The 27,882-nt window shown below is 43.7% G+C and overlaps 1 protein-coding gene across 7 annotated transcripts in view; it reads right to left on the reverse strand.

Annotated features, from left to right (window-relative positions):
* Positions 1-2,166: 2,166 nt before the first annotated feature.
* Positions 2,167-27,882, reverse strand: part of KLHL22 (kelch like family member 22) — a 75,245-nt gene continuing 49,529 nt past the window's right edge. For all 7 annotated transcript variants that reach the window (XM_030219030.1, XM_030219032.1, XM_030219035.1 and 4 more), the window contains 5 exons: positions 15,810-15,975; positions 12,729-13,447; positions 12,143-12,335; positions 10,762-10,995; positions 2,167-3,581 (listed from right to left, as the gene is read on the reverse strand). In XM_030219030.1, coding sequence (XP_030074890.1) covers positions 3,204-3,581; positions 10,762-10,995; positions 12,143-12,335; positions 12,729-13,447; positions 15,810-15,975 — 1,690 coding nt within the window. In that variant the 3' untranslated portion in view covers positions 2,167-3,203. The remainder of the gene's footprint in view (positions 3,582-10,761; positions 10,996-12,142; positions 12,336-12,728; positions 13,448-15,809; positions 15,976-27,882) is intronic.

Raw genomic sequence — 27,882 nt, forward strand, 5'->3', positions numbered from 1 at the left:
TGACCCCTCCTATATTCCAGGTTATTATTTTAACTGGCATATTGCTTGCCCTGAGGGGTTTTTATATACAGTTCTCTTTTCTCTTTTCTGTTGCTCTGTCTATTACTTTCTTGTTGTGATGAGTGAAGGCATATTCCTATCTCTCCTATCTCCCTCCCTTCCCTTCCCTTTTCCCCCCTTAGATTCCCTAGCTCCATCTTCTGTATCTTGAAGATGGAATGTGGAGATCACTTGCGCCCATGAGTCCATGCCCTTGTATCCCATATTTAGAGCACTTACTTTTAGTCTCGCATCCCCAAGCCAGGTTTTACCTCACTCAGCATTGATTAGTCCAGCTTCTCGCACTGCCGCTGATGCCGCTGCTACTTCTTTGAATGATTTCCATTGGCCTCCAATTAGTATCCTCAACGTGGCTGGAAACCTCAGTGAGAACCGTATATCTTTTTTTGCTAGGGCTGCACATATCGGGTGAAATTGGCGCCTCTGTTGTTGCACTTCAGTTGAAAAATCTTGAAAAATTAAAACTTTAGTCCCCTCGTGCTTTAATGAATCTCGACGTATACGAAAGCCCTGCAGGATCTCCATCTTGTGTCGATAATTGAAGATTCTGGCCACTATCACTCTCGGTCTTGTATTATCTTCTGACCTCCGCCCAACTCTGTGTGCTCTTTCAATTATTAACGGGCCAATGGCATCTGTGAGCGCCAGTTCTTTTGCAAGCCAGTCTTCGAGCCAACATGCTAAGTTCCGTTCCGGAACCTTCTCTGTTAATCCCACAATTCTTATGTTGTTCCTTCTGGAATGATTTTCCAACTCCTCCAATTTTTCGTGGCTCTCTTTTAGCTGCTTTGTGAGGTTTGCTATCTCAGGGCTGTAGCCTCTGCTGTCGTCTTCGAGGGCCGCCACACGGGTCTCCAAATCTCCCACTCTCGTCCCTATACCATCTGACTGCGTGGCTAGGGTCTCTAATTTTTGCTCCATCTCTGCCCATTTGGGATCCCAAGCCCTTGCCACTGCCGCCGTGAGCTGTAAAAGTTGTGCTTCTGAAAATCCTCCGGGTTGTATTGCGTCCGCCTCCGCCATTTTGATTTGTTCGGGGCTGTCCGTCTTCGCTTTCTCTGTCTTCTCTTTCTTTGATGTTCTTTGTGCCATCGCCCCAGATGTGTTCCTCAGGTATCTATCCATATGCGGGGTTACTTTCCTTTTCAATGTTAGGTCTGGGTTTGCGAGAAATCATCGATTGTCGGGCATGGGTCTCGGAGCTCCAGCAACTCGCTGCTGTTCAGCTCATGTCTCGCGTGATCTCCCGCACACAGCCTTTTTAAAGGTGTGTTATTGCAATAAGGTATCTTTTGACAGAACATTCTTCACATAAATATTGATACAACCAGAGAATATGTGCATGGTGTAACAGACTCTTGAAGCAGGCCAGCTAGGCCGAAACACAACTGTGTCGAGTCATATCACCTTAATAAATTCAAAGTTTTATCATTATTTTTGTGTCGTCTGTTTTTTATTTTATTTTTGGTTTCTATTTGTTTTATTTTTAATTTAAATTTTTTTTTATTTTTTCCTTGTTGATTTTTATTTTTTTATTATTTTTTTCCCTTTTTGGCGTCATCTTCGCTGTTTTTGGCAATTGTTTTTCTGCGAAGACTGGTTTCTTCTGTGTTGTGGACAGTGTGTTTATCATAGCACATGCGCTGGCATTGTGAAAAAGAGTGGACAGCATGTTTATTTGGGTACTCTCCTTTGCCGTAGCTGCTCGGTAAATTAAAAAAATGCAAATTTTTAAAATGCTAATGCAATATAAATTGAGAATATTGATGTGATAAGTTGAACATTGATGATTTTGTATATTTTAGTCTTGTCTCCTGAAGGGTCGCATTTGGCGAAACAGACCCATGTCGAGCAAGACTTTAAAGATTAAGCAAGATTTTGAAGAATGTACATTTATGGATTCACATTTATCTTTGTTGCAAGATATCCACTGAGTTGGAGAATTACTAAGAAGATCTGCCATTGTTGTTGTATTGGATACTGCCAAGTAACCAGGTTTAGCCAAGCTCGGAGATAAGATGTTGGGCTCAATCAGCTTTTGGCCTGCCCCACTCGGCACTTCTGAGTATAGTGAAACTTGCTCTTCCCAAGACACTATTTTTTCCCCCACAAACCTGTTCTTTTAGAAAAGGGTTAAACAAACATATTTAGAAAAAAGTTACTATTTTCTTCTGTAGGAAACATGAGCGCTTTTCTCTGGAAACCAGTGCTCATCAAATTCTAACAGTGTTGAAGGTATGCTGTCACCCACAAGCCTCTCTGCTGCCACATCTGAGACTCCAAGGTTTCTGAGAATAGTCGCATTCGTTCTCCATAGTGCAGGCGTCTTACACTGAAATGTTCTTATGCAATGACATTGAAATTATTCCAGTATATTATATTAGAGTTTAGTTTTATATGGTACAGTTCATCCAAAAAACAGCATTTGTAAAACAATTACAGGATTTCAGAAACATGCATGCAACCACCTCATCTTTGACAAGTCACAAAGCAGAGTGGTTACAAAGGCAACATCTTTAAAGCAGGGCTCCTCAGTCCTAGATGTGCGAAGACCATCCTTCTCATCAGAAGAACAGGTTACTGAAGAACATCTGTGGCAGAACAACTGGGTCCTCTGCCCCCTTCCTCAGTCTTTCCAGTTACAAGGTAGAAACTAATAACTGTAAAGAAAGAAAAGAGCTGACCTGTGATGGGCCTTGAGCCTTTTCAAGCAAGAGGAAAGGAAGCACTTTTATAAGTGGCTTGGGCATGTAGCATGGCCTTTTACACACTCGAGTAGGTGTTTATATAACTTCATGGGGCTAAACAAATCAATTTTATGCAGTATACACAGAGGTATTCCCAGGGGTGCGATCAACGATGATGCAAATATTTTACAGAAAAATGTAAAAAAAAAAAAACCCTCCCACCTCAGAGTAGGTGTAACTTTACATGGGAGGTTTCAGGTAGTCTATTTTATAGGTGCCCTGCTATAAGATTACTTCATAATAGCTTTTGTATTTACAAATAGAACACCTCTTTGGTAGATCTTCTAAAACTCATTTTCTGTAGAGAGTTCTCAAAGAACACTGACAAATGTACATTGTGTATTCATAACAAAGTTTAAAAGAGGAATTATGTTACTATCCTTCTTTCCCAAATCATTAATCTTCACTGGAATTGTCAAATTCCTCCCAGTCTGACACACTCATGACTTCTGAGGGGAAGTCCATATAGCACTGCGGCCTTTCCATGTTCCCATCTGGAGTGCATCGCTCTGTGTCCATCAGAAGTGCTCGGGGCAAGGTCAGAACACAGGCCGCCATGCCTGAGATATCATCATCCAGATGAGGACCTTCTTCCCAGCAATTTCTTACCACATCATAAATGTGCACGTAGTCTATACGGGCCCCCTGATCGTGGGACCTGCCACCCAAGATGTAAATTCTGTTAGTCAAAACAGCAATTCCTGGCTCACCGTGCCCTGAGGGCAGAGGGCAAACGACCGTCCACTGACAAGTGATTGGGTTATAAGAGGGAACCTTGAATGGAAAAGAAAAAAAAACAAGTAAAATTACTGATACTGAGAAGAACAGACCATTTGACATCTCTATCCAAACACTTCAGCTTCCATCTCAAATATTCTCTGCCTTTCTTTTTTCTGCTCACTAGACAGTCAGGACTATTGCCAGAGGCTCAAGGGCCTCACTTCTGTAACATTACTATACTGAAAAAGCCAGTTTTTTTTTTAATCTGTAAAACCAATTTAGGTAGTACTTGTGTATGTCTAGAGAAGGGAGCACAATACAGCATCTCACAAAGGCCATTCCACACATCTGATGCAGCAAAAGGGACAGCATGGATCAGGAGTTAGCAAAGGAGGGGAAGAGCACAACCAATGAACGGGAGGAGGAGACAAAAAAGGAGAAGTAATGGGGAGCTACAGAGTGACAGCACTTGTAGGTGAGGAGGAGAAACTCAACCTATATGTGGAAGCAATATAGCAATATATTTTAATTACTTAAAATATATGCAAAAGTAACATAAAATAATTGCTCAAAAAATAGCATTTGTAAAACAATATACAACAAAGTGTTCAAAACTCACTAAAAGTTCAGTAATGTACACCAAAAGTAATGTCAGTGCTCAAGACTCTTTTGCATATATTTTAAGCAATTAAATTTTAACTGTATTGTTCCTGAGTGTTGTCTAGCCTTCCTCCGTTCCCACTGCATTGTGGACTATTGCTTGTTCCGTGGGACTTTTTTGTTCGGTTACCTTCTGGTTTCTGAAGCAAATAGTAAGCCAATGCATCAACTCAAAAACAAAGGGTCATATGCTCATAGCATTTATTTATCTGTAATTAGCTTATCTACCATCCTAATAGCCATAGGAAGATAAGCCTTGAAAACGAGAGAGATGGTTTAGTGGAAGACCTGTGAGGAATAGATTGCAGTAATCTAAGCAGAAGCAGATAGAGCTTGGTGGTATTTTCAGAAAGAGAAGTATGGATTTGGCTGATGTTATGGACAAAGAACCAACATGTGTGGTAGTGTTTTGGATGTGTACAGAGAAGTAAAGGTAAAGTGGGTGGAGAAGACTTGAAGGACAACATTGTTATTAATAGACAGAAACGTTAGGATGTGGGGAAGTAGATTTCAGATGGTAAAGGTAGAAGCTAAGATGGTGGAGGGGTATCAAAATCTGTCACTGGCATAAAACTGGTACTGAAACCTCAGGAGGGGACAAGAGCAATACGGCAACAAATGTAGCTAGAGAAAAGGGCCCAGGACAGACTGAAGACACACCAACCAGAGCCCCCAGTTTCCTGCAGAAAAGTTTTTGGCAGTGGAGGAGTGGCCTAGTGGTTAGAGCACTGGTCTTGCAATCCAGAGGTGGCCAGTTCAAATCCCATTGCTGCTCCTTGTGATCTTGGGCAAGTCACTTAACCCTCCATTGCCTCAGGTACAAACTTAGATTGTGAGCCCTCCTGGGACAGAGAAATACCCAGTGTACCTGAATGTAACTCACCTTGAGCTACTACTGAAAAAGGTGTGAGCAAAATCCAAATAAATAATGTGGCAAATTTGCATCAATTTCAATTATTTTACACTGGTTAATATGAAACCTCATTCTGAAAAAAAAAAAAAAAGTAGTTTTCTAAATTTACTTTGTATCTGAATATTTGTTTGTTGTATTTGAAGTTTTGTGGGTGGGGAATGTGGCAGTTCAAATGAAGGGCCCCCAAACAAAATATCATAAAGGGCCCTCAGAAGAGGAGAGATCCAGCTCAGAAGACAAGTAGTCACTATAAGGGGAAACCTCCATCCCTGGGACTCCTGTAAACCAAGGGCTGCTTGGGTGGACTTTAAGTCATGGGGTAGTGAATTTCTCTATTGATGTGGGGGAGAAGAGGAAGAGGAGGTCTCAGGAATGGAAAGATAAGGAGAAGGGAACAGAAACAGGAAGACTGGGAATGGGGAGTGGAGGAGCAGAAGGGAAGATCAGGTATGGGGAGAGAGAAGAAAAAGGGAAGACTATGACGGGCAAGCAGAATGAAAGAGGATGGGTATGGGAAAGGAGGAAAGACTTGGGTACAGAGGGAAGGAGGTGATTCTGAGATCTTGGGGGAGAAGGGTGCCTCTCATGGCTCTAGCTCTGCTCGTTCTTTCTTTCTTCCCCTTCCCACCCTGCTCTTTTTTTCCACCCTGTCCTTTTTCTGTCTGTTCCTGCACACACACACACACACACACGTCAACCCTCTTCCAGCTCCTCTTTTTCATGCAAGCTGTCTACTCTTCAACAACTCAACTAACTCATTTTCACAGATCCCCCCCCCCCCCCAATTTCTTTATTTCTGCACACCCTGGGCCCCTCTATTGTCACACACCTTTGCTACCTGCTTCCTGTGCTGCTTGGGCTCTAGGAAGAGGAGGAATATTATACACTTACCTCCCAGAAGGCTGATCCCATGCAGGAAGTGAACCCCAGCCTCTTCCTGCTTTTCATGCTGTCACCAGTCTTGGAATAATGATCTGCCGCACCCCAGCTGGTCCACCATGAATATCCTGCTCTGATTAATTCCTGTAGTATATATATCTGCTAATTGGCTTCCTGTGCCTATATAAACCCTTGAAATCTCCATTCACTCTGTCTTTAGACAGCTCCCTTGTGAAGCTCTGAGTGCCTTGTTGATTGCTGCTTTTTGTTGTTTGACACCATCTATCTCCTGGTAATTCATCTGCTCTGCCTGCCTGCCCTGAATCTCACCTATTCCTAGACTTCATCTCTTCCCGCTGATTTGGACTTGGTTCCATGCCTGGTATGTCTCCTGCTTTCTCCCTCTCCTGGACATCCAGTATGTACTTCTCCCTACTGGAAGCACCTTGGGCCTGTGCCTGAAGTCCTGACAACCTCTGAGTAATCAGAGGGCTCATCCTGAAGTGAACTGAAAGTGCAAACTGCCACTGAGTTAGATTTATATTTTAGAAACAAGGTTGAAAGTATAACATTGTAGCTGCATATGAAGTTTAGTATCATTATATCTAAAGACACATCCAGAGAAGCATTCCCAGTGGACTGGGTAAAGGACACCAGGAAAACTTTGTTAAAATATGCAAAGACAACATGCAATATAGATACTTGTCTTGCATATATAATGAAAATGGCAACTACTCAGTTTCTTTACAAACTGACCAATTGGTTGAATATACAACTGAGCATAGGAATTTTTTTCATCTATAAGTGGTGATATTGTTTTAACTGCTATTCTCAAGAATGCAAATGCAGGAAGTAAGCAACTATAGACTGACAGCTTTCATTCCACTTTTTATCAAAATGATAGAAGGATTTGTTATTAAGCAATTAGAGAATTATCTGGACAAATATGATGTACTACATTGTTCTTGATCTGGTTTCCGGAAAAACTTTACTGAAACTGTTGTAGGTTCGATTGTTGCTTTTTGAAAAAAAAAAAAAAAAAAACAACTTTATTAAGTCAAGGCAAATGTGCAGTTCTTATTCAATTTGACCTCTCATGCGTATTTGACCTAATAGATCATGAGATTTTGTTATCTATTCTGAGTGGTTCTGGTGTTTATGGTGCTGTCTTAACAATGCTTTCATGGCTTTCTTGCAAATCGGTCTTATCAAGTTAAAGGTAGAGGTACTATGTCAGAGTCCTGGAGGGCATCTTGTGGAGTCCCTCAAGGCTCTCTCGTCTCCTACACTATTCAATTTTTTGTTACAGTCGTTGGGAGTAGATATGGAACAAGATAATTTATGTTTCTTTATTTATGCTGATGATATATCGGTTTTATACTCTTATTTCTAATGATTGGCATACTACTGTCAAAGACATTTTAAATTGCCTTAACATAATAGAAAACTGGATTTCACCCCACGGACTTAAAGTGAACAGGGACAAAACCAAGTTTCTGTGGACCATCCACTAAGACTTCAGCATTTCACTGTTGGTGTGGAACAATTTTCTATCAAATCTTCCTCTAAAATATTTGGGGTAGAGGTTGATAGTGTTCTTACAATGAAAACACATATACATTCAGTGATCAAGGAATCTTTCTATCTACTTAAAAAAACTTTGCACTATCAAAAATTATTCTGACAAATCAGCATTTAGACTTATAGTACAAGCTCTTATCCTGTCTAGAATGGATTACTGTAACATAAGTCTTCTCTGGGTGTATAAAAGCTTCTATAGAGCATTTTCAGGTAGTCCAAAACACTGCTATCCAATTATTCATTAGGCAGATTGGACTCAGTGACTCATGTTGGAATTGCATTTATTCCCAGTAGAAGCCAGGATCCAATTTAAAATAGGGGTTATGTTTTTTTTTTGTTTCTCATTTACATGGAGAGGCCCCATCTTATATGATTGATTTAGTCAATTTGTTATAAAGCCACAAATCTGGTTATTTGCATGACCCAATATTACTATGTTATCCTACTGTGAAAACAGTTAAGTCTGTAAAATTTTTGTCCTCTTCTTGTTCTTATCAGGCTGTCTCTCTATGGAACTCCTTACCATTTGAAATTAGAACAAATAGAAATAATCTAGATTTCAGAAGGACGCTTCTTATTTTATAAATTTATTATACTCGACGATGGAAAATGATTTTTTAGAGACCATTTTGTTGACTATATATAATTTTTTTTGTAAACGTTTATTTGAACAAATGGTTCAATTAGCAATGGTTATGTAACCTGTAATGAACAATAGTGGAACCCTGATATAATGCGCCCCACAATAACACGAATCCGCATATAACATAATCATGTCTTGGCTCCCCTTTTTTTATATACAGCTCCTCTGTTGGCAATGTCTAGCTACACTGGGGTGGGCCCAATGCTGGTGTGAAAACAACTTCGGGTGAGCTCTGTCTACGTAACTGAAGGCCGCTCCCGGTGCTGGTGTGAAAATATGTTCTACTGACCTCGCTTATAATGCGACTCCACATTTAACGCAATATTTTATGGATCTCAATCATTGCATTATATCGGGGTTCCACTGTATATTGGCATCTGTGGGCTATAAGCTCTGAATAATGTAATGTAAATGGGGTTATTAGAGGTGAAAAACAATATATTACTAGTTCCTGGTGTCTTTCAGATTGGAACGTGACAAGGAGGGGCGTGGCTGCACATCAGGCTACCTCCTCCTTCTGTGCTTTAAAACACACACTCACACCAACAGACTGCCCTTGGCAGCAGAGAATTACGATGCAACTGATGTGCAAACTGCTCTCCTCCTCCTCCTCTTTCGTACAGCCCAAGCAATGCCTCAGCTTTAATATAGTTTAACGTCAACATATTTTCCCTCACAGCTATTGTTCAAACACTAACCAAGCATGCATTCAATCTGCAATAATCTTATCAAGATCATCCTCAACAATGCAACAAATCTGACCATCATCCATATATACATAATATGAAAAGAAATAAATACATTATCCAAGTCAATGGCTGAAAGTAGATATTAAATAAAGCTGTTGACAAGTGAAGGACACAAGCCTGAGACACCCAAACCGAGGAATATTCATGTCCTCAATTTCTACTAAGAATGCCTTTTAAAAAGGAAATAATCAAGTACAAACAGCACCTCTGACACTGACATTATACAAACTCCTCAACAGAATGTCATGATCAAAGGCTGCTGTTAAATCCAAGGAACAATTCTCCCTCTCCAACTTTATCCAGACATCTATACACACTGTCCACTATTGGGCTCATTTTCGAAAAAGAGAAGGGTGCCCATCTTTCGACACAAATCAGGAGATGGGCGCCCTTCTATCAGGGTCACCCAAATCGGCATAATCGAAAGCCGATTTTGGGCGCCCTCAACTGCTTTCTGTCGCGGGGACGACCAAAGTTCATGGGGGCGTGTCGGAAGCGTAGCGAAGGCGGGACTGGGGCGTGCTTAACACATGGGCGTCCTTGGCCGATAATGGAAAAAAGAAAGGCGTCCTTGACGAGCACTTGGCCAACTTTACTTGGACCATTTTTTCTTGCGCCCAAGCCTCAAAAAGGTGCCTGAACTGACCAGATGACCACCGGAGGGAATCGGGGATGACCTCCCCTTACTCCCCCAGTGGTCACTAACCCCCATCTCACCCTAAAAAAAAACTTAAAAAAATATTTTTTTGCCAGCTTCAATGCCAGCCTCAAATGTCATACCCAGCTCCCTGACAGCAGTATGCAGGCCCCTGGAGCAGTTTTAGTGGGTGCAGTGCACTTCAGACAGGCGGACCCAGGCCCATCCCTCCCTACCTGTTACACTTGTGGTGGTAAATGTGAGCCCTTCAAAACTCACCAGAAACCCACTGTACCCACATCTAGGTGCCCCCCTTCACCCCTTAGGGCTATGGTAGTGCTGTACAGTTGTGGGGAGTGGGTTTTGGGGGGCTCAGCACACAAGGTAAGGGAGTTATGCACCTGGGAGCAATTTCTGAAGTCCACTGCAGTGCCCCCTAGGGTGCCCAGTTGGTGTCCTGGAATGTCAGGGGGACCAGTGCACTACGAATGCTGGCTCTTCCCATGACCAAATGGCTTGGATTTGGTCGTTTCTGAGGTGGGCATCCGCAGTTTCCATTATCGCCGAAAACCGGGGACGTCCATCTCTAAGGTTGACCTAAATGTTGAGATTTGGGCGTCCCCGACTGTATTATCAAAACAAAAGATGGACGCCCATCTTGTTTCGATAATATGGGTTTCCTCGCCCCTTCGCCGGGACGTCCTGCGAGGATGCCCTCAGGAAAACTTGGGTGCCCCGTTCGATTATGCCCCTCCACAGACACCAAAATAGTCTCTGTGCCTTATCTCACCTTTAAACCCTTTCTACCCCCACACCAAAATATTAAGGTCCACTAAAAATCCCCTTAACTGAATCACCACTACCCTTTCTAATAATTTACCCATAAATGACAAGAGGAAACTTGGCTCTAAATTCTGAAACATCAAACCCCCCAATGACTTATTCTTTACAACTGGACAAACTACTGCCATGTTCAATGTCCTTGCCTAATCCATAGATAGTAGAAGGAGATGAGGGTTGGGGTGGGGGAACCTCCTGATTTTCTATGCCACTAGATGAAGAACAGAATTTTTTACAATTCATTCTTTCTAAGACTGTTTCCTGAAGATGTTAAAAATACATTATTCCAGAAAGACTTGGATTTATGTCCCATTTAGCAGGGCAGTACTCACCTCCAAGACATCTTTCCTGTAGCCTGCATCATCATTACTGCCTCCTATCACGTAGAGTTTTCCCAAGGCTGCTACCATGCCATGCCATGCCCGACTGACAGGACTCTCTGGCAAGACTTCCCACTCATCACTCTCTGGGTGGTAGCTCTGCAGTTCTTTTAAATAATCATTTCCTCTCCTGCCACAGGAAATATACATTTTGGCATCCAGCACCGCGCCAGCGTGGGCATGAACCTGTAGGAAGTGGCCAAGGAGGTCAATTTTCTGTAAATCATGCAAGATGGACAATGGCAGAGAAGAAGCATTTTGCAAAGCCATTGACAGTTTCTGCAGGCTCAGCCACTGGCTTTAGAGTTTTTCATACCCCTTTGGTACCTTCATGGTTCTAGTTTTAGTATTCACTTACATTCTTTTCACTGAGATTTCAGTAATGGTATACCAAAAGTGCTCTAATATGAAACTGCTCTGAAGGGGGTCTTTTCTGGAATCCAATGGGAATTAGATTTATCACCTTTTTGAAAAACTTCATCCAAGGTGGTGATGAGCAAGTGGAACTGGACATGGGCAATTTACAGTTATAATGTTGGTGTGATCATAATAAAATGCTCAGTATCAGTTTAGTACACAATTAGAATAGCAAGGTAAGCTTTGAAATAGCATATTAACTCACAATAATATGATACAGTTTAACACAGTAGACATTAAAATATTTTTGCAACTGAGGCATAATACATACAATGTCAACATAGCAGAGAAAGGGACATGGCAAAATTAGCATACAGACAAATATAACAGGGTACAACAAAAGAACTTAGAGAGAAAAAGTGCATGACCAACTTGAAGAAAACAGAATGCACTTACAGCTGACCTCCAGCTATTAATTTTTAACCCCTGTTTAGTTCACAACTTTCTTCTACTATAACCCAACCATCACAACGATAGCTGAGATCAGATGTCACTGTGTAGAGGGATGTCTGTGACATAGCCCCTTCACTCCTCATTGGCTTTGTCTGTGGGGGCTAAGATGACTACCTCTATATCCTCCACAACGCCTTCTAGCCCAATCAGCAGGTCTCAGAGTCAGGTCCACAACTCATGCATCAATGTTTTGTAGAGGGCTGCTAGTGGAGAACCAGAGAGATAGAAGATGTAGGAGACCAAAGGATAGCAAATGGTATCCCCTGAACAATTTTGTGTACATTTGTTAAGATCAAGAAGGAACAACTCAATGGTACCACCAGATACAACATCCTAAATCTACAATGCTGGGACAGTCAGGACAGAGACGTGCCAACCCCTAGAAGAAACCTACAACAGAAGGAACGTAAGAATGAAATGCATGATAATGACCTCATCTCTCCAGTGTACAGCTGTGCCTTACCTCCCACTTCAGGGGTGCTACATATTCCCAGCTGTTGGTTCTTGGATCATACCTCTCCACCACATTCAGCTCTTCATGGTAATCCCGCCCTGCCACAGCATACAGGTATTGCCCCAGGACACACACACAGAGATCAGCATGCTCCCGTTGCATAGACTGGATCTGAAACCATTTGTTGTGGCGGGGGTCATACCTTGGAGGAAAAGCAGATTAAAAACCAGTTTCCAGAAGAAATCGTTAAACTGCAGATGTGCACTGTAAGGAGTACTGTCTCTACACCCTTGCTGTACATCCTGCCCTCCAGCACAGTACATGTAGAAAAATCTGCAGGTCTAGGTTCTGAGACCCAATCCCCACCTGGGCCTCCTCCTTCCTTTCATGGGCATAGGTTGATCTGCATCAGTATGATTACTGTTGCCATTCTAAAATCCCTCTCTCCCCTGCACAGCAGGATTCTGCACCAAAGAAGATAACCTTAATTACTGCTATGCCTCCATCACAGCTAAGCAACCATTAACCCCTCAATCAAGTAGCACCACTGAAACAGAAAGTAGTTTCATTAAAAAAAAAAAAAATCCCTCCTTACCTCCAACACCGGGCCTCTGCTCGAAACCCTCTCACATTGTTGTCTCCACCAATTAGATACACAAAGTTATGGAGCACAGCAATCCCCTGGTTGGACATTCTAGGAGCCTGTGCAGAGGTTAGGTGCTTCCATTCTCCCAACAGGGGGTTCAGATATTTAGCCTGGTCACTAAGAACTGTTGATGGAGTGGAATACATGCCCCCAAAGCCCACTACACAGTCAAACTCAGACCTGAGCACTGTCTGGGGGCTCTGCAAATTGGGCTGCTGGCACTCATTCTTGTGGTAAGTTATGGCACTGGCTACAGTCTCTTTTAGTGGGCATGGACTGAGTTTATCATGGAGCCTCTGCAGAACCTGAAGCTCCATCAGAGGGAAGCGCACCGTCTCTAACAGTTTGGGGGGCTCCAACAGTGACACTTGGTCCGTTTCTACTTCTTCTGGTGTGTAATGATAAAGGAGTGCGCCCTCATATACTTTATTCTCGCAGTCCACTTCCAGGCGGTTGCTGCTTAGGAGGGAGTAAACCTTTTCCAGAGGAAGCTGCCGGTACCTCTCTGTCTTGGAAAAGGAGACAAAGCTCTTTAGGATATAAGAGTCTAGGTGCTCACTGAGCTGCCTCAGATGGAAGAGCTCTGCCAGCTTGTACACCTCTAGGATGTTTTCTTCATCCACCCAGGACATCAGGAAGTCACAACAAAACTCAATGACTTCTGGAATCTGCAAGGAGTCAAAGGCGGTCGTTTAGTTCTCTTTTTAATTGATTCTGTTTTCTTGTCTGATACTGTAGATAGCTCAAAATGGATCACAATTAAATCAATCTTAGCACGGACACAAAACATTATTAAGTCTCCCGTTGCACATAACCAACTCCATCCACTCCCTAAGTCATTCATTACAAGTCATGCAAAATCCTGGCCTGTCTCCCTATCAAATAGCTTATCTGCGACTCTAGAATATCCACGGTTTAAGGTGATCCTTAAAAGCCAATACATTCTCAGATAAGCTGTCTGTTGGCACCCTACACTGAAAGAAAGTGATCTCTTGAGTGGTGCTCTTTACTTAAAAAATGTTATATATTGCCTTCCTGGCTAAAAGTCATTCAAGGTGGTTTACAAATAAAAACAACCCCCAAACAATATTTACACAAATAATAAATGATCCCAGCTAGCTTCCCCTCACCCTTTAGAATTCTTAATGAGGGAATCTCTGAAGATAATCATCAATTTAAGTAATTTACCCAATAAGTACCCTAGGCCCTGCCCATCATCCGTGAAATTTTATATTTGGACTGGGTCACGTATCCAGCCAGTAATCAGATTAAGGGCTCTGTTTACTAAGGTGCGCTAGCATTTTTAGCGCGTGCAGAAAATTTAACTCGCGCTTTGTAGGTGCTCATAGGAATACTGTGGGCGCCTACACAGTTAGCGCGTGCTAAAAGCACTAACACACCTCTAATGCGGCTTAGTAAACGGGGCCCTAAGACTGCTGAACTATACACACTTTCAAAATGAGCAGCCAGTCTGTAATTAGGCTAATGGATTTTGTACCAGTTAGAATTTCTGCAGAATTCTCTCCAGAAGTCCCAAGGAAATCAAAGTGGAACTGGATCACAGTACAAACAGATGCAAAGTGCAACTGGTTGAAAACACAGGCAAGCTACTTGTAACCGTTTCAAAAGAACAACACAGTTGTTGTTGTTTTTTTCAAAGTTAATATCTGTGGCTCAAATAGCAACAGTGAAGCAATGCAAATCCCCAGACTACGTGCCAAAACTGTGTTTCTAAGTTTGTCTTTTCAAACAAATTATTTTCTGTTTCTGTCCATTATGCTCTCAAGATTGCATCTCACTGTCAGACCCATCTATCCAAAAGCATGTTTTAAGGAAAATGATTGTGCATACCAATATTTATTTATTGATCATCTCTACAAAGAAAGCTTGAGGAAATCTACAACACAAATGAAATCCATATATAAAATTAACCCCCCCCAACCCCATTAGGTTATTCCTACACCAAACCCTCGACCCCAACCCTAACTCATAATGTTTAATGTACGGTCACCTAATTACAATCCCCAAACTTCCTTACCCTCAGATTTCTCCAAAATCTATATAACATGGATTGTACACTCCCCAACCTACTTTAACCTGAACTTATTTGCATATGCATGAGGTATCTTCCAAACCTGACCAGAGAGAATATAGATGTGGAATAGGTAGCATGATGACAGTGGTAATCTGGCCAAGGAGCATGACTGAAAGGAGAGTTGCCTCCAGGGGTGTGGAAACAAGGAGCAGGGAGCAGCAGCAGTCTATTTACTTGGCTGGCAGGGCTCAGCATCCCCACCAGCAAAGCAAAAGAGAATTCAGCAGGGGGCCCAAGCCCACATTTTGGGAGCCAGTTGTTAAAGTAGCCATGGAGGGTCCTACTTTAACAACCGGCTCCCAAAATTCTTAAAAACTTAACAACCGGCTCTTGCGAGCCTGTGAGAGCCTGCTCCAGCACACCACTGGTTGCCTCCTACTCTCCTGAAAGCAGTTGGTCAATATTTTGGCTTGAAATATCCAATAAGAAAAAAATAAGAAAAAGAATATCTGGACACCATGCTCATTAACAGTCCTCTGCTAAAGCAATTGGACTTCTCAGTCCATTACCCCAATGAGACTGACTCAGGAAAGCACAGGAAACAAAGTGGCCAGCATAAGCTGATTTCACTAGGAAACTGCCAGAGCTCCTTCTTGGACAATTTATAAAGCTGACATGGATCACTTTTCCTACCATTCTTTCCAACCACAGGAAACATTTGGAGGCTTGGTGAATGTAGAGATTGCAAATGAAAGTGAGATACCCATCATGCTGCCTTCTGCCAGTTTTTATCTAGTTCAAAGCTCTGAGGTTGCTTTGCACTGAAGTTCACCGACATTTATAAAATGCCCTGGTTAAAGGCATCATATACATACTATATATCCTCTGCTCAAAGGACAAAAGACAGATGCACCCACCAGGTATAAACACCACCACAGAACCTCACAAATCTCAAAGAACGCTCCTCACTCACTGTCCTTTATATTTCTGCTTACCTGAAGTAAGCAGGCAGCAGCCAGGGTCTCCTGAACATTGGTAAGACTGAGCTCCAGTTCAGACGTGTAGATGAAATTCACAATCTTACACATTGAGGCATAGGAAACCCCTTGGATATGGACCTCTTGCTGTTCCATTTCTCTTAGTCCACCAGCAAACATACCCCTGCATGATACAGATGTAATACATAATGTTATATGAACTCCTGAATGAGGCGTTCTTTGCCACAATGCAAGTATTAAGACTACTAGCAGTTAATCTAAGAGATTGAGATAATCTACAATAGAATCTGGTGTATCAGGGAGGTTCGTTCTTAGATTAGATTAACTCCTGCTATGGTATGTAGAAAATATGGCCCATGTAAGAGGCGAACTAACTTAAAATGTAATACATGGTGTAAAAGAAGGGGGGAAAAACAATGAAGAGGTTGTCCCTAGCATAGAGGGAATAGATTACACCAAACCAAGTGCAGAGGTAAAAGGAGGATGACAAAAAGGTTTTGAAAAAAAGTGTCAAACGCTACAGAATCTGGAAGGATGTGCAGAAATTAAAATGATCCTTATTTCTTCATTAATACAAGAACATAAGCATTGCCATACTGGGACAGACCAAAGGTCCATCAAACCCAGCATCCTGTTTCCAGCAGTGGCCAATCCAGGTTACAAGTACCTGGCAAGATCCCAAAACAGTACATTTTATGCTGCTTATCCTAGAAATAAGCAGTGGATTTTCCCCAAGTCCATCTTAATAATGACTTATGGACTTTTCTTTTAGGAAGTTAGCCAAACCTTTTTTAAACCCCGCTAAGCTAACTGCTTTTACTACATTCTCTGGCAATGAATTCCAGAGTTTGGACTATTGTAATTCATTCTACGCTGGCTGTAAAGAGCAAATACTCAAAAAACTCCAGACAGCTCAGAATATGGCAGCCAGACTAATATTCGGCACACCGAAATACGAAAGCGCGAAATCCCTACGAGAAAAACTACACTGGCTCCCACTAAAAGAACGCATCATGTTCAAACTTTGCACTTTAGTCCATAAAATCATCCATGGTAATGCCCCAGCCTACATGTCAGATCTAAAAGAACTACCACCCAGGAACACAAAAAAATCTTCCCGCACACCCCTCATTCTTTGTCCTCCCAAGTGTAAGGGTTTGAAATACAAATCAATGCATGCATCTACCTTTTCCTATACGAGCATGCAGCTCTGGAATGCATTGCCACGTAAATTGAAAACGGTCTATGAACTGACCAATTTCCGCAAATTATTAAAACCCTATCTCTTCGACGAGATATATCACAAAGATCAACATGCGTAATATAATCTTTTAGTACTGTCTTATAATGTCTTTTGCTTTAACACCATCATGTAATTCACCACCATGTAACACAAACCCTCTGTAAACCTAATGTATATTCACTTCTATTTCCAGTACCCATGATGTATTGTAAGCCACATTGAGCCTGCAAAAAGGTGGGATAATGTGGGATACAAATGCAATAAATAAATAAAATAATTACATGTAGAGTGAAGAAATATTTTCTCCGATTTGTTTTAAATGTATTACTTTGTACCTTCATTGCATGCCCCCTAGTCCTAGTATTTTTGGAAAGAGTAAACAAACGATTCATGTCTACCCATTCCACTCCACGCATTATTTTAGAGACCACTAGTAAAAAAAACCCGTTTCTGATGCAAATGAAACGGGGGGCTAGCAAGGTTTTCTTCAGAGTGCGCATGTGGGAGTGTGTGTGCCTCTGCCCTCTCTCCCTCCCCCTCCCCCCTCCGAGTCCAGTCCTTCAGTGTTGTTTCCTGCTGTTCTGTGTTTTTGTTACAGAGAGAGTGAGGGCATCTCTCTCCCCTCCCCCCTCTGAGTCCTTCACTGTTTCCTGGGATTTCGTGCTGTGCTGTGCTGTTTTCCTTCACTCATGGGGAAACCGGATATCTCTGGCGCTTCACACTTCCGGCTGGAGGCTTCAGTGGTGCCTTTTATATATATAGATGATCATATCTCCCCTCAGCCATCTTTTCTCTTCAAGCTGAAGAGCCCCAACCGCTTTAGCCTTTCCACAAAGGGAAGTTGTCCCATTCCCTTTATTATTTTGTCGCCCTTCTCTATACCTTTTCTAATTTCACTATATCTTTTTTTGAGATGCAGTGACCAGAATTGGACACAGTATTCAAGGTGCTATTGTATAATGGAGCGATACAAAGGTGTTATAATGTTCTCATTTTTGTTTTCCATTCCTTTCCTAATAATACCTAACATTCTATTTGCTTTCTTAGCCGCTGCTGCACACTGTCAACATATCATCAACGATGACACCTAGATCCCTTTCCTGGTTGGTGACTCCTAATGTGGAACTTTGCATCATGTAGCTTTAGTTTGGGTTCCTCTTTCCCACATGTATCACTTTGCACTTACATAGTAACATAGTAGATGACAGCAGATAAAGACCTGTACGGTCCATCCAGTCTGCTCAAAGAGATAACTCATTATATAAGGTCTGAGGTGATACAACATATGTTGTATACCTGAACTTGATTTGTCCATGCTATTTTCAGGGTAAAAACCGTAGAAGTCTGCCTGGCACTGTCCTTGTTCAAAAACATTTGAAGCTGTTATCGAAGCACTTGAAAAGCTCCATTCCAGCCCATCCAAATCTATCCAGCCATGATCAAGGCCTTGAGTTGCTCACATTAAACGTCATCTGCCATTTGGATGCCCAGTCTCATAAGGTCATCTTGTAATGTTTCACCAGGGCTTTTTTTGAGGGGGTACTTGAGGGTACTGAGTATCGGCACCTTTTCTATTGTCTGCTAAATTGACCCATGGTCCCCAAGTTTTAATGAAAGAGCTTTGGCTCTACACAGCAATTCTGCCTTGTCATAGATTCTGTGACTGGTTGTAGGGGGGTCTTGCTATTGTGGGGTGGGTCCCTCAGTGATCACCCTACCCCTAAAGGGTGGCCTGGCATTTGAGTACTGGTACCTTTTTCGCTAGAAAAAAATGCACTGTGTTTCACAATCCTCTCACGATTTAACAACTTTGAATAACTTTGTGTCATCAGCAAATTACCTCACTAGTTACACCCATCTCTAGTTCATTTATAAATATGTTAAAAAGCAGCAGTCCCAGAACAGAGTCTTGCAGAACCCCACTATCTAACCTTCTCCATTGAGAATACTGACCATTTAACCCTACTTTCTGTTTTCTATCTTTTTAATTGAACAATTTTTATTGATGACAACCTAGTAACAGCAATAATCAGTATAGATAAAATTAGAAACAGCTTTGGTTAAAGACAATAATTTCCTACATAAACGACTTGAATACCTTGAAAATCAGACTAAAAGGCTTAACCTTAGGTTTCTTAATTTTCCCAAATCGCCGTTAATTTCTCCTTTGGAGACGGTTAAAAAATATTTGGTGGACATCCTGGGAATGGACAAGGACTCACTCCCTCCCATTACACGGGCTTATTACATCGGGAGTACTGGAGTGGTGGTGGGAAATCCCCCCATAATAGGGGAGGGAATGAATCTTACCTCATTCCTAGAAAGCTCATTAGAAATAGTTACTCAGAGGTTAACTCTGCTTGCCACTTTCGCGTTGGAGCCTGATAGGAATGCCGTACTACGGCTTTCATTGAGACACTTAGAAAATCTGTTTTTGGGCTCAAAGGTCCGTATCTTTCCAGATCTCTCACGGCCTACACAGATGAGATGAAGGGTGGTGGCACTGGGAGCAAATTTTGTTTTGCGATTTCCTTGTTTTTGTAATGTGATGCTTGAGGGTAAACATTTTCAGTTTGTAGATCCAAAACAGTTGAAAGAGTTTATTGATGCAAGAGTTGATGTGAATATAGTAAACCTTCCCTAATTTAGCAGGCTGGGGTCTGAATCAGAGGAAGCATCTATTGATTATTAATTTTTGTATTTTTTAATTTCCTTAATCTTGGAATCAAATTTCTTTAACTTGTGGACAAATGGGCTGTAAAGATATATACTTATCATTTTTGTTTCCTAATGTTAAATAATGCCGATTGCATATTCACTTTATGTGGTGATATATTGGAAAATTAAAAAAAAAAAAATTAGAGTACACAAACAGATTATAGTACAATACCATACAAACTGTCATCAAGTTTTTATCAATTTTATTTCCCCCTCCCTCCCCTATTCACAACCACAGTATAATGCAGTTGGTATCAACCCAGAGAACCTCCGTCAGGTACAGCAAAACAACAATACCAAGAACGAGAGCGTTTTCTAACTTTTAACCAGTTTTAATCCATAACAGAACACTACCTCCTATCCCATGACTCTCCAATTTCCTCTGGAGTCTTTCATGAGGCACTTTGTCAAATGCCTTTTGAAAATCCAGATACTGTGAACTGGTCACCCTTCCAGGACCTGACCAGGGCTGACCCTGCTTAGCTTCCTTCACAAATGTTCACCAACATCAGGCTTCTTATAAGCAAAGGTTTTATTAGTTGCCATTTAACATCATCTTCATGGCTTATTTCTGCTTTCACTCAAACATTTCTTCTTCAACTTAAACATAGCAAAAAGGCAGTTACTCAGAGTCTTCTAATTAAACCCTTTCCATACTTAAAGCAGTGCCTCAAACTTTCACAGTTCCAACAGCCAAACCAAAGCATTTACTGTTCATTTAAAGACTTTCTCAGCTGGTAGTGCAGCTGTCACCTTTTCACAGTGCTTTTTTTGTAGAAAAAAAGGTGCCGGTACTCATTATGGGCGGGGTCACCACATATGGCTCCACCCCTATGATAGCCACACCCACATTAACCACACCCCCTATACCAGCCATGGCGCATATAAACAGACATCATTGAAAATATTACAGTACTATAGGAGAAAAAAATAACGTGATTTGCTAAGTAGTAGTAGTAGTATACCCAGTGCAAAATAAGACAGCCAATGTAAATTCTCAAATTGGACATATTACAAACACTAAAATGAAAATAAAATTATTTTTTTCTACCTTTGTTGTCTGGTGACTGTTTTTCTTTCCATATTGGTCCCAGTCTGTGATTCTCCTTTTCTTTGTTTTCGCTTAACTCTTCTGTGCCATTTGTCATTTTTGTCTCCTTTTTCTTTGCTTTCTTCAATATTTTTCAGGCTCTCTCTCTCTGTCCAGATTTAATTCATTCTTACTATCCATTCTTTAATTTCCTTCATCTACCTGTGGCTTTTCATCTTTTCCTCACCCTTGTTCTCCCCATGCCCCTTCCTCTTATTCTCCAGTCTTTCTCTATTCCCCTTTTCCATCCAGCAGCTCTGCTTTCTATCCCCATCCTTCCAGTGTCTCCCCTATTTCTTTCTGCATTCTTCCATCCAGCGTCTTCCCTCTTTCTCTCCCTATCCTTCCGTTTTCCCTCTCTCTCTCCCCATCCTTCCATCTGTTTTCCCTCTCTCTTTCCTCATCCTTCCATCTGTTTTTCCCTCTCTCCCCAATCCTTCCATCTGTGTTTTTCCCTCTCTCTCCCCAATCCTTCCCTCTGTTGGTTTCCCTTTCTCTCTCTCTCTCTCTCCCCAATCCTGCCCTCTTTCTCCAATCCTTCCCTCTGTTGGTTTCCCTCTTTCTCTCTCTCCCCAATCCTTCCCTCTGTTGGTTTCCCTCTTTCTCTCTCTCCCCAATCCTTCCCTCTGTTGGTTTCCCTCTTTCTCCAATCCTTCCCTCTGTTGGTTTCCCTCTTTCTCTCTCTCCTCAATCCTTCCCTCTGTTGTTTTCCCTCTTTCTCCAATCCTTCCCTCTGTTGGTTTCCCTCTTTCTCTCTCTCCCCAATCCTTCCCTCTGTTGGTTTCCCTCTTTCTCCAATCCTTCCCTCTGTTGGTTTCCCTCTTTCTCTCTCTCCCCAATCCTTCCCTCTGTTGTTTTCCCTCTTTCTCCAATCCTTCCCTCTGTTGGTTTCCCTCTTTCTCTCTCTCCCCAATCCTTCCCTCTGTTGTTTTCCCTCTTTCTCTCTCTCCCCAATCCTTCCCTCTGTTGGTTTCCCTCTTTCTCCAATCCTTCCCTCTGTTGGTTTCCCTCTTTCTCTCTCTCCCCAATCCTTCCCTCTGTTGGTTTCCCTCTTTCCCCAATCCTTCCCTCTGTTGGTTTCCCTCTTTCCCTCTCTCCCCAATCCTTCCCTCTGTTGGTTTCCCTCTTTCTCTCTCTCCCCAATCCTTCCCTCTGTTGGTTTCCCTCTCTCCCCAATCCTTCCCTCTGTTGGTTTCCCTCTTTCCCTCTCTCCCCAATCCTTCCCTCTGTTGATTTCCCTCTTTCTCTCTCTCCCCAATCCTTCCCTCTGTTGGTTTCCCTCTTTCTCTCTCTCCCCAATCCTTCCCTCTGTTGGTTTCCCTCTTTCCCTCTCTCCCCAATCATTCCCTCTGTTGGTTTCCCTCTTTCCCTCTCTCCCCAATCATTCCCTCTGTTGGTTTCCCTCTTTCTCCAATCCTTCCCTCTGTTGGTTTCCCTCTTTCTCTCTCTCCCCAATCCTTCCCTCTGTTGTTTTCCCTCTTTCTCCAATCCTTCCCTCTGTTGGTTTCCCTCTTTCTCTCTCTCCCCAATCCTTCCCTCTGTTGGTTTCCCTCTTTCTCCAATCCTTCCCTCTGTTGGTTTCCCTCTTTCTCTCTCTCCCCAATCCTTCCCTCTGTTGTTTTCCCTCTTTCTCTCTCTCCCCAATCCTTCCCTCTGTTGGTTTCCCTCTTTCTCCAATCCTTCCCTCTGTTGGTTTCCCTCTTTCTCTCTCTCCCCAATCCTTCCCTCTGTTGTTTTCCCTCTTTCTCTCTCTCCCCAATCCTTCCCTCTGTTGGTTTCCCTCTTTCTCCAATCCTTCCCTCTGTTGGTTTCCCTCTTTCTCTCTATCCCTAATCCTTCCCTCTGTTGTTTTCCCTCTTTCTCTCTCTCCCCAATCCTTCCCTCTGTTGTTTTCCCTCTTTCTCCAATCCTTCCCTCTGTTGGTTTCCCTCTTTCTCTCTCTCCCCAATCCTTCCCTCTGTTGGTTCCCTCTTTCTCCAATCCTTCCCTCTGTTGGTTTCCCTCTTTCTCTCTCTCTCCCCAATCCTTCCCTCTGTTGGTTTCCCTCTCTCCCCAATCCTTCCCTCTGTTGGTTTCCCTCTTTCTCCAATCCTTCCCTCTGTTGGTTTCCCTCTTTCTCCAATCCTTCCCTCTTTGGTTTCCCTCTTTCTCTCTCTCCCCAATCCTTCCCTCTGTTGGTTTCCCTCTTTCTCTCTCTCCCCAATCCTTCCCTCTGTTGGTTTCCCTCTTTCTCTCTCTCCCCAATCCTTCCCTCTGTTGGTTTCCCTCTTTCTCCAATCCTTCCCTCTGTTGGTTTCCCTCTTTCTCTCTCTCCCCAATCCTTCCCTCTGTTGTTTTCCCTCTTTCTCCAATCCTTCCCTCTGTTGGTTTCCCTCTTTCTCTCTCTCCCCAATCCTTCCCTCTGTTGTTTTCCCTCTTTCTCTCTCTCCCCAATCCTTCCCTCTGTTGGTTTCCCTCTTTCTCCAATCCTTCCCTCTGTTGGTTTCCCTCTTTCTCTCTCTCCCCAATCCTTCCCTCTGTTGGTTTCCCTCTTTCCCCAATCCTTCCCTCTGTTGGTTTCCCTCTTTCCCCAATCCTTCCCTCTGTTGGTTTCCCTCTTTCTCTCTCTCCCCAATCCTTCCCTCTGTTGGTTTCCCTCTCTCCCCAATCCTTCCCTCTGTGGTTTCCCTCTTTCCCTCTCTCCCCAATCCTTCCTCTGTTGGTTTCCCTCTTTCTCTCTCTCCCCAATCCTTCCCTCTGTTGGTTTCCCTCTTTCCCAATCCTTCCCTCTGTTGGTTTCCCTCTTTCCCTCTCTCCCCAATCCTTCCCTCTGTTGGTTTCCCTCTTTCTCTCTCTCCCCAATCCTTCCCTCTGTTGGTTTCCCTCTCTCCCCAATCCTTCCCTCTGTTGGTTTCCCTCTTTCCCTCTCTCCCCAATCCTTCCCTCTGTTGGTTTCCCTCTTTCTCTCTCTCCCCAATCCTTCCCTCTGTTGGTTTCCCTCTTTCCCTCTCTCCCCAATCATTCCCTCTGTTGGTTTCCCTCTTTCTCCAATCCTTCCCTCTGTTGGTTTCCCTCTTTCTCTCTCTCCCCAATCCTTCCCTCTGTTGTTTTCCCTCTTTCTCCAATCCTTCCCTCTGTTGGTTTCCCTCTTTCTCTCTCTCCCCAATCCTTCCCTCTGTTGTTTTCCCTCTTTCTCCAATCCTTCCCTCTGTTGGTTTCCCTCTTTCTCTCTCTCCCCAATCCTTCCCTCTGTTGGTTTCCCTCTTTCTCCAATCCTTCCCTCTGTTGGTTTCCCTCTTTCTCTCTCTCCCCAATCCTTCCCTGTGTTGGTTTCCCTCTTTCTCCAATCCTTCCCTCTGTTGGTTTCCCTCTTTCTCTCTCTCCCCAATCCTTCCCTCTGTTGTTTTCCCTCTTTCTCTCTCTCCCCCAATCCTTCCCTCTGTTGGTTTCCCTCTTTCTCCAATCCTTCCCTCTGTTGGTTTCCCTCTTTCTCTCTCTCCCCAATCCTTCCCTCTGTTGTTTTCCCTCTTTCTCTCTCTCCCCAATCCTTCCCTCTGTTGGTTTCCCTCTTTCTCCAATCCTTCCCTCTGTTGGTTTCCCTCTTTCTCTCTCTCCCTAATCCTTCCCTCTGTTGTTTTCCCTCTTTCTCTCTCTCCCCAATCCTTCCCTCTGTTGTTTTCCCTCTTTCTCCAATCCTTCCCTCTGTTGGTTTCCCTCTTTCTCCAATCCTTCCCTCTGTTGGTTTCCCTCTTCTCCAATCCTTCCCTCTGTTGGTTTCCCTCTTTCTCTCTCTCCCCAATCCTTCCCTCTGTTGGTTTCCCTCTTTCTCTCTCTCCCCAATCCTTCCCTCTGTTGGTTTCCCTCTTTCTCTCTCTCCCCAATCCTTCCATCTGTTGGTTTCCCTCTTTCTCCAATCCTTCCCTCTGTTGGTTTCCCTCTTTCTCTCTCTCCCCAATCCTTCCCTCTGTTGGTTTCCCTCTCTCCCCAATCCTTCCCTCTGTTGGTTTCCCTCTTTCTCCAATCCTTCCCTCTGTTGGTTTCCCTCTTTCTCTCTCTCCCCAATCCTTCCCTCTGTTGGTTTCCCTCTTTCTCTCTCTCCCCAATCCTTCCCTCTGTTGGTTTCCCTCTTTCTCTCTCTCCCCAATCCTTCCATCTGTTGGTTTCCCTCTTTCTCCAATCCTTCCCTCTGTTGGTTTCCCTCTTTCTCTCTCTCCCAATCCTTCCCTCTGTTGGTTTCCCTCTCTCCCCAATCCTTCCCTCTGTTGGTTTCCCTCTTTCTCCAATCCTTCCCTCTGTTGGTTTCCCTCTTTCTCCAATCCTTCCCTCTGTTGGTTTCCCTCTTTCTCTCTCTCCCCAATCCTTCCTTCTGTTGGTTTCCTTCTTTCTCCAATCCTTCCCTCTGTTGGTTTCCCTCTTTCTCTCTCTCCCCAATCCTTCCCTCTGTTGGTTTCCCTTTCTCTCTCTCTCTCTCTCCCCAATCCTGCCCTCTTTCTCCAATCCTTCCCTCTGTTGGTTTCCCTCTTTCTCTCTCTCCCCAATCCTTCCCTCTGTTGGTTTCCCTCTTTCTCTCTCTCCCCAATCCTTCCCTCTGTTGGTTTCCCTCTTTCTCCAATCCTTCCCTCTGTTGGTTTCCCTCTTTCTCTCTCTCCTCAATCCTTCCCTCTGTTGTTTTCCCTCTTTCTCCAATCCTTCCCTCTGTTGGTTTCCCTCTTTCTCTCTCTCCCCAATCCTTCCCTCTGTTGGTTTCCCTCTTTCTCCAATCCTTCCCTCTGTTGGTTTCCCTCTTTCTCTCTCTCCCCAATCCTTCCCTCTGTTGTTTTCCCTCTTTCTCCAATCCTTCCCTCTGTTGGTTTCCCTCTTTCTCTCTCTCCCCAATCCTTCCCTCTGTTGTTTTCCCTCTTTCTCTCTCTCCCCAATCCTTCCCTCTGTTGGTTTCCCTCTTTCTCCAATCCTTCCCTCTGTGGTTTCCCTCTTTCTCTCTCTCCCCAATCCTTCCCTCTGTTGGTTTCCCTCTTTCCCCAATCCTTCCCTCTGTTGGTTTCCCTCTTTCCCTCTCTCCCCAATCCTTCCCTCTGTTGGTTTCCCTCTTTCTCTCTCTCCCCAATCCTTCCCTCTGTTGGTTTCCCTCTCTCCCCAATCCTTCCCTCTGTTGGTTTCCCTCTTTCCCTCTCTCCCCAATCCTTCCCTCTGTTGATTTCCCTCTTTCTCTCTCTCCCCAATCCTTCCCTCTGTTGGTTTCCCTCTTTCTCTCTCTCCCCAATCCTTCCCTCTGTTGGTTTCCCTCTTTCCCTCTCTCCCCCAATCATTCCCTCTGTTGGTTTCCCTCTTTCCCTCTCTCCCCAATCATTCCCTCTGTTGGTTTCCCTCTTTCTCCAATCCTTCCCTCTGTTGGTTTCCCTCTTTCTCTCTCTCCCCAATCCTTCCCTCTGTTGTTTTCCCTCTTTCTCCAATCCTTCCCTCTGTTGGTTTCCCTCTTTCTCTCTCTCCCCAATCCTTCCCTCTGTTGGTTTCCCTCTTTCTCCAATCCTTCCCTCTGTTGGTTTCCCTCTTTCTCTCTCTCCCCAATCCTTCCCTCTGTTGTTTTCCCTCTTTCTCTCTCTCCCCAATCCTTCCCTCTGTTGGTTTCCCTCTTTCTCCAATCCTTCCCTCTGTTGGTTTCCCTCTTTCTCTCTCTCCCCAATCCTTCCCTCTGTTGTTTTCCCTCTTTCTCTCTCTCCCCAATCCTTCCCTCTGTTGGTTTCCCTCTTTCTCCAATCCTTCCCTCTGTTGGTTTCCCTCTTTCTCTCTATCCCTAATCCTTCCCTCTGTTGTTTTCCCTCTTTCTCTCTCTCCCCCAATCCTTCCCTCTGTTGTTTTCCCTCTTTCTCCAATCCTTCCCTCTGTTGGTTTCCCTCTTTCTCTCTCTCCCCCAATCCTTCCCTCTGTTGGTTTCCCTCTTTCTCCAATCCTTCCCTCTGTTGGTTTCCCTCTTTCTCTCTCTCCCCAATCCTTCCCTCTGTTGGTTTCCCTCTCTCCCCAATCCTTCCCTCTGTTGGTTTCCCTCTTTCTCCAATCCTTCCCTCTGTTGGTTTCCCTCTTTCTCCAATCCTTCCCTCTTTGGTTTCCCTCTTTCTCTCTCTCCCCAATCCTTCCCTCTGTTGGTTTCCCTCTTTCTCTCTCTCCCCAATCCTTCCCTCTGTTGGTTTCCCTCTTTCTCTCTCTCCCCAATCCTTCCCTCTGTTGGTTTCCCTCTTTCTCCAATCCTTCCCTCTGTTGGTTTCCCTCTTTCTCTCTCTCCCCAATCCTTCCCTCTGTTGTTTTCCCTCTTTCTCCAATCCTTCCCTCTGTTGGTTTCCCTCTTTCTCTCTCTCCCCAATCCTTCCCTCTGTTGTTTTCCCTCTTTCTCTCTCTCCCCAATCCTTCCCTCTGTTGGTTTCCCTCTTTCTCCAATCCTTCCCTCTGTTGGTTTCCCTCTTTCTCTCTCTCCCCAATCCTTCCCTCTGTTGGTTTCCCTCTTTCCCCAATCCTTCCCTCTGTTGGTTTCCCTCTTTCCCCAATCCTTCCCTCTGTTGGTTTCCCTCTTTCTCTCTCTCCCCAATCCTTCCCTCTGTTGGTTTCCCTCTCTCCCCAATCCTTCCCTCTGTGGTTTCCCTCTTTCCCTCTCTCCCCAATCCTTCCCTCTGTTGGTTTCCCTCTTTCTCTCTCTCCCCAATCCTTCCCTCTGTTGGTTTCCCTCTTTCCCCAATCCTTCCCTCTGTTGGTTTCCCTCTTTCCCTCTCTCCCCAATCCTTCCCTCTGTTGGTTTCCCTCTTTCTCTCTCTCCCCAATCCTTCCCTCTGTGGTTTCCCTCTCTCCCCAATCCTTCCCTCTGTTGGTTTCCCTCTTTCCCTCTCTCCCCAATCCTTCCCTCTGTTGGTTTCCCTCTTTCTCTCTCTCCCCAATCCTTCCCTCTGTTGGTTTCCCTCTTTCCCTCTCTCCCCAATCATTCCCTCTGTTGGTTTCCCTCTTTCTCCAATCCTTCCCTCTGTTGGTTTCCCTCTTTCTCTCTCTCCCCAATCCTT

The sequence above is a fragment of the Microcaecilia unicolor genome, chromosome 11 (genome assembly GCF_901765095.1).
Source record: "Microcaecilia unicolor chromosome 11, aMicUni1.1, whole genome shotgun sequence".
Lineage (NCBI taxonomy): Eukaryota > Metazoa > Chordata > Amphibia > Gymnophiona > Siphonopidae > Microcaecilia > Microcaecilia unicolor.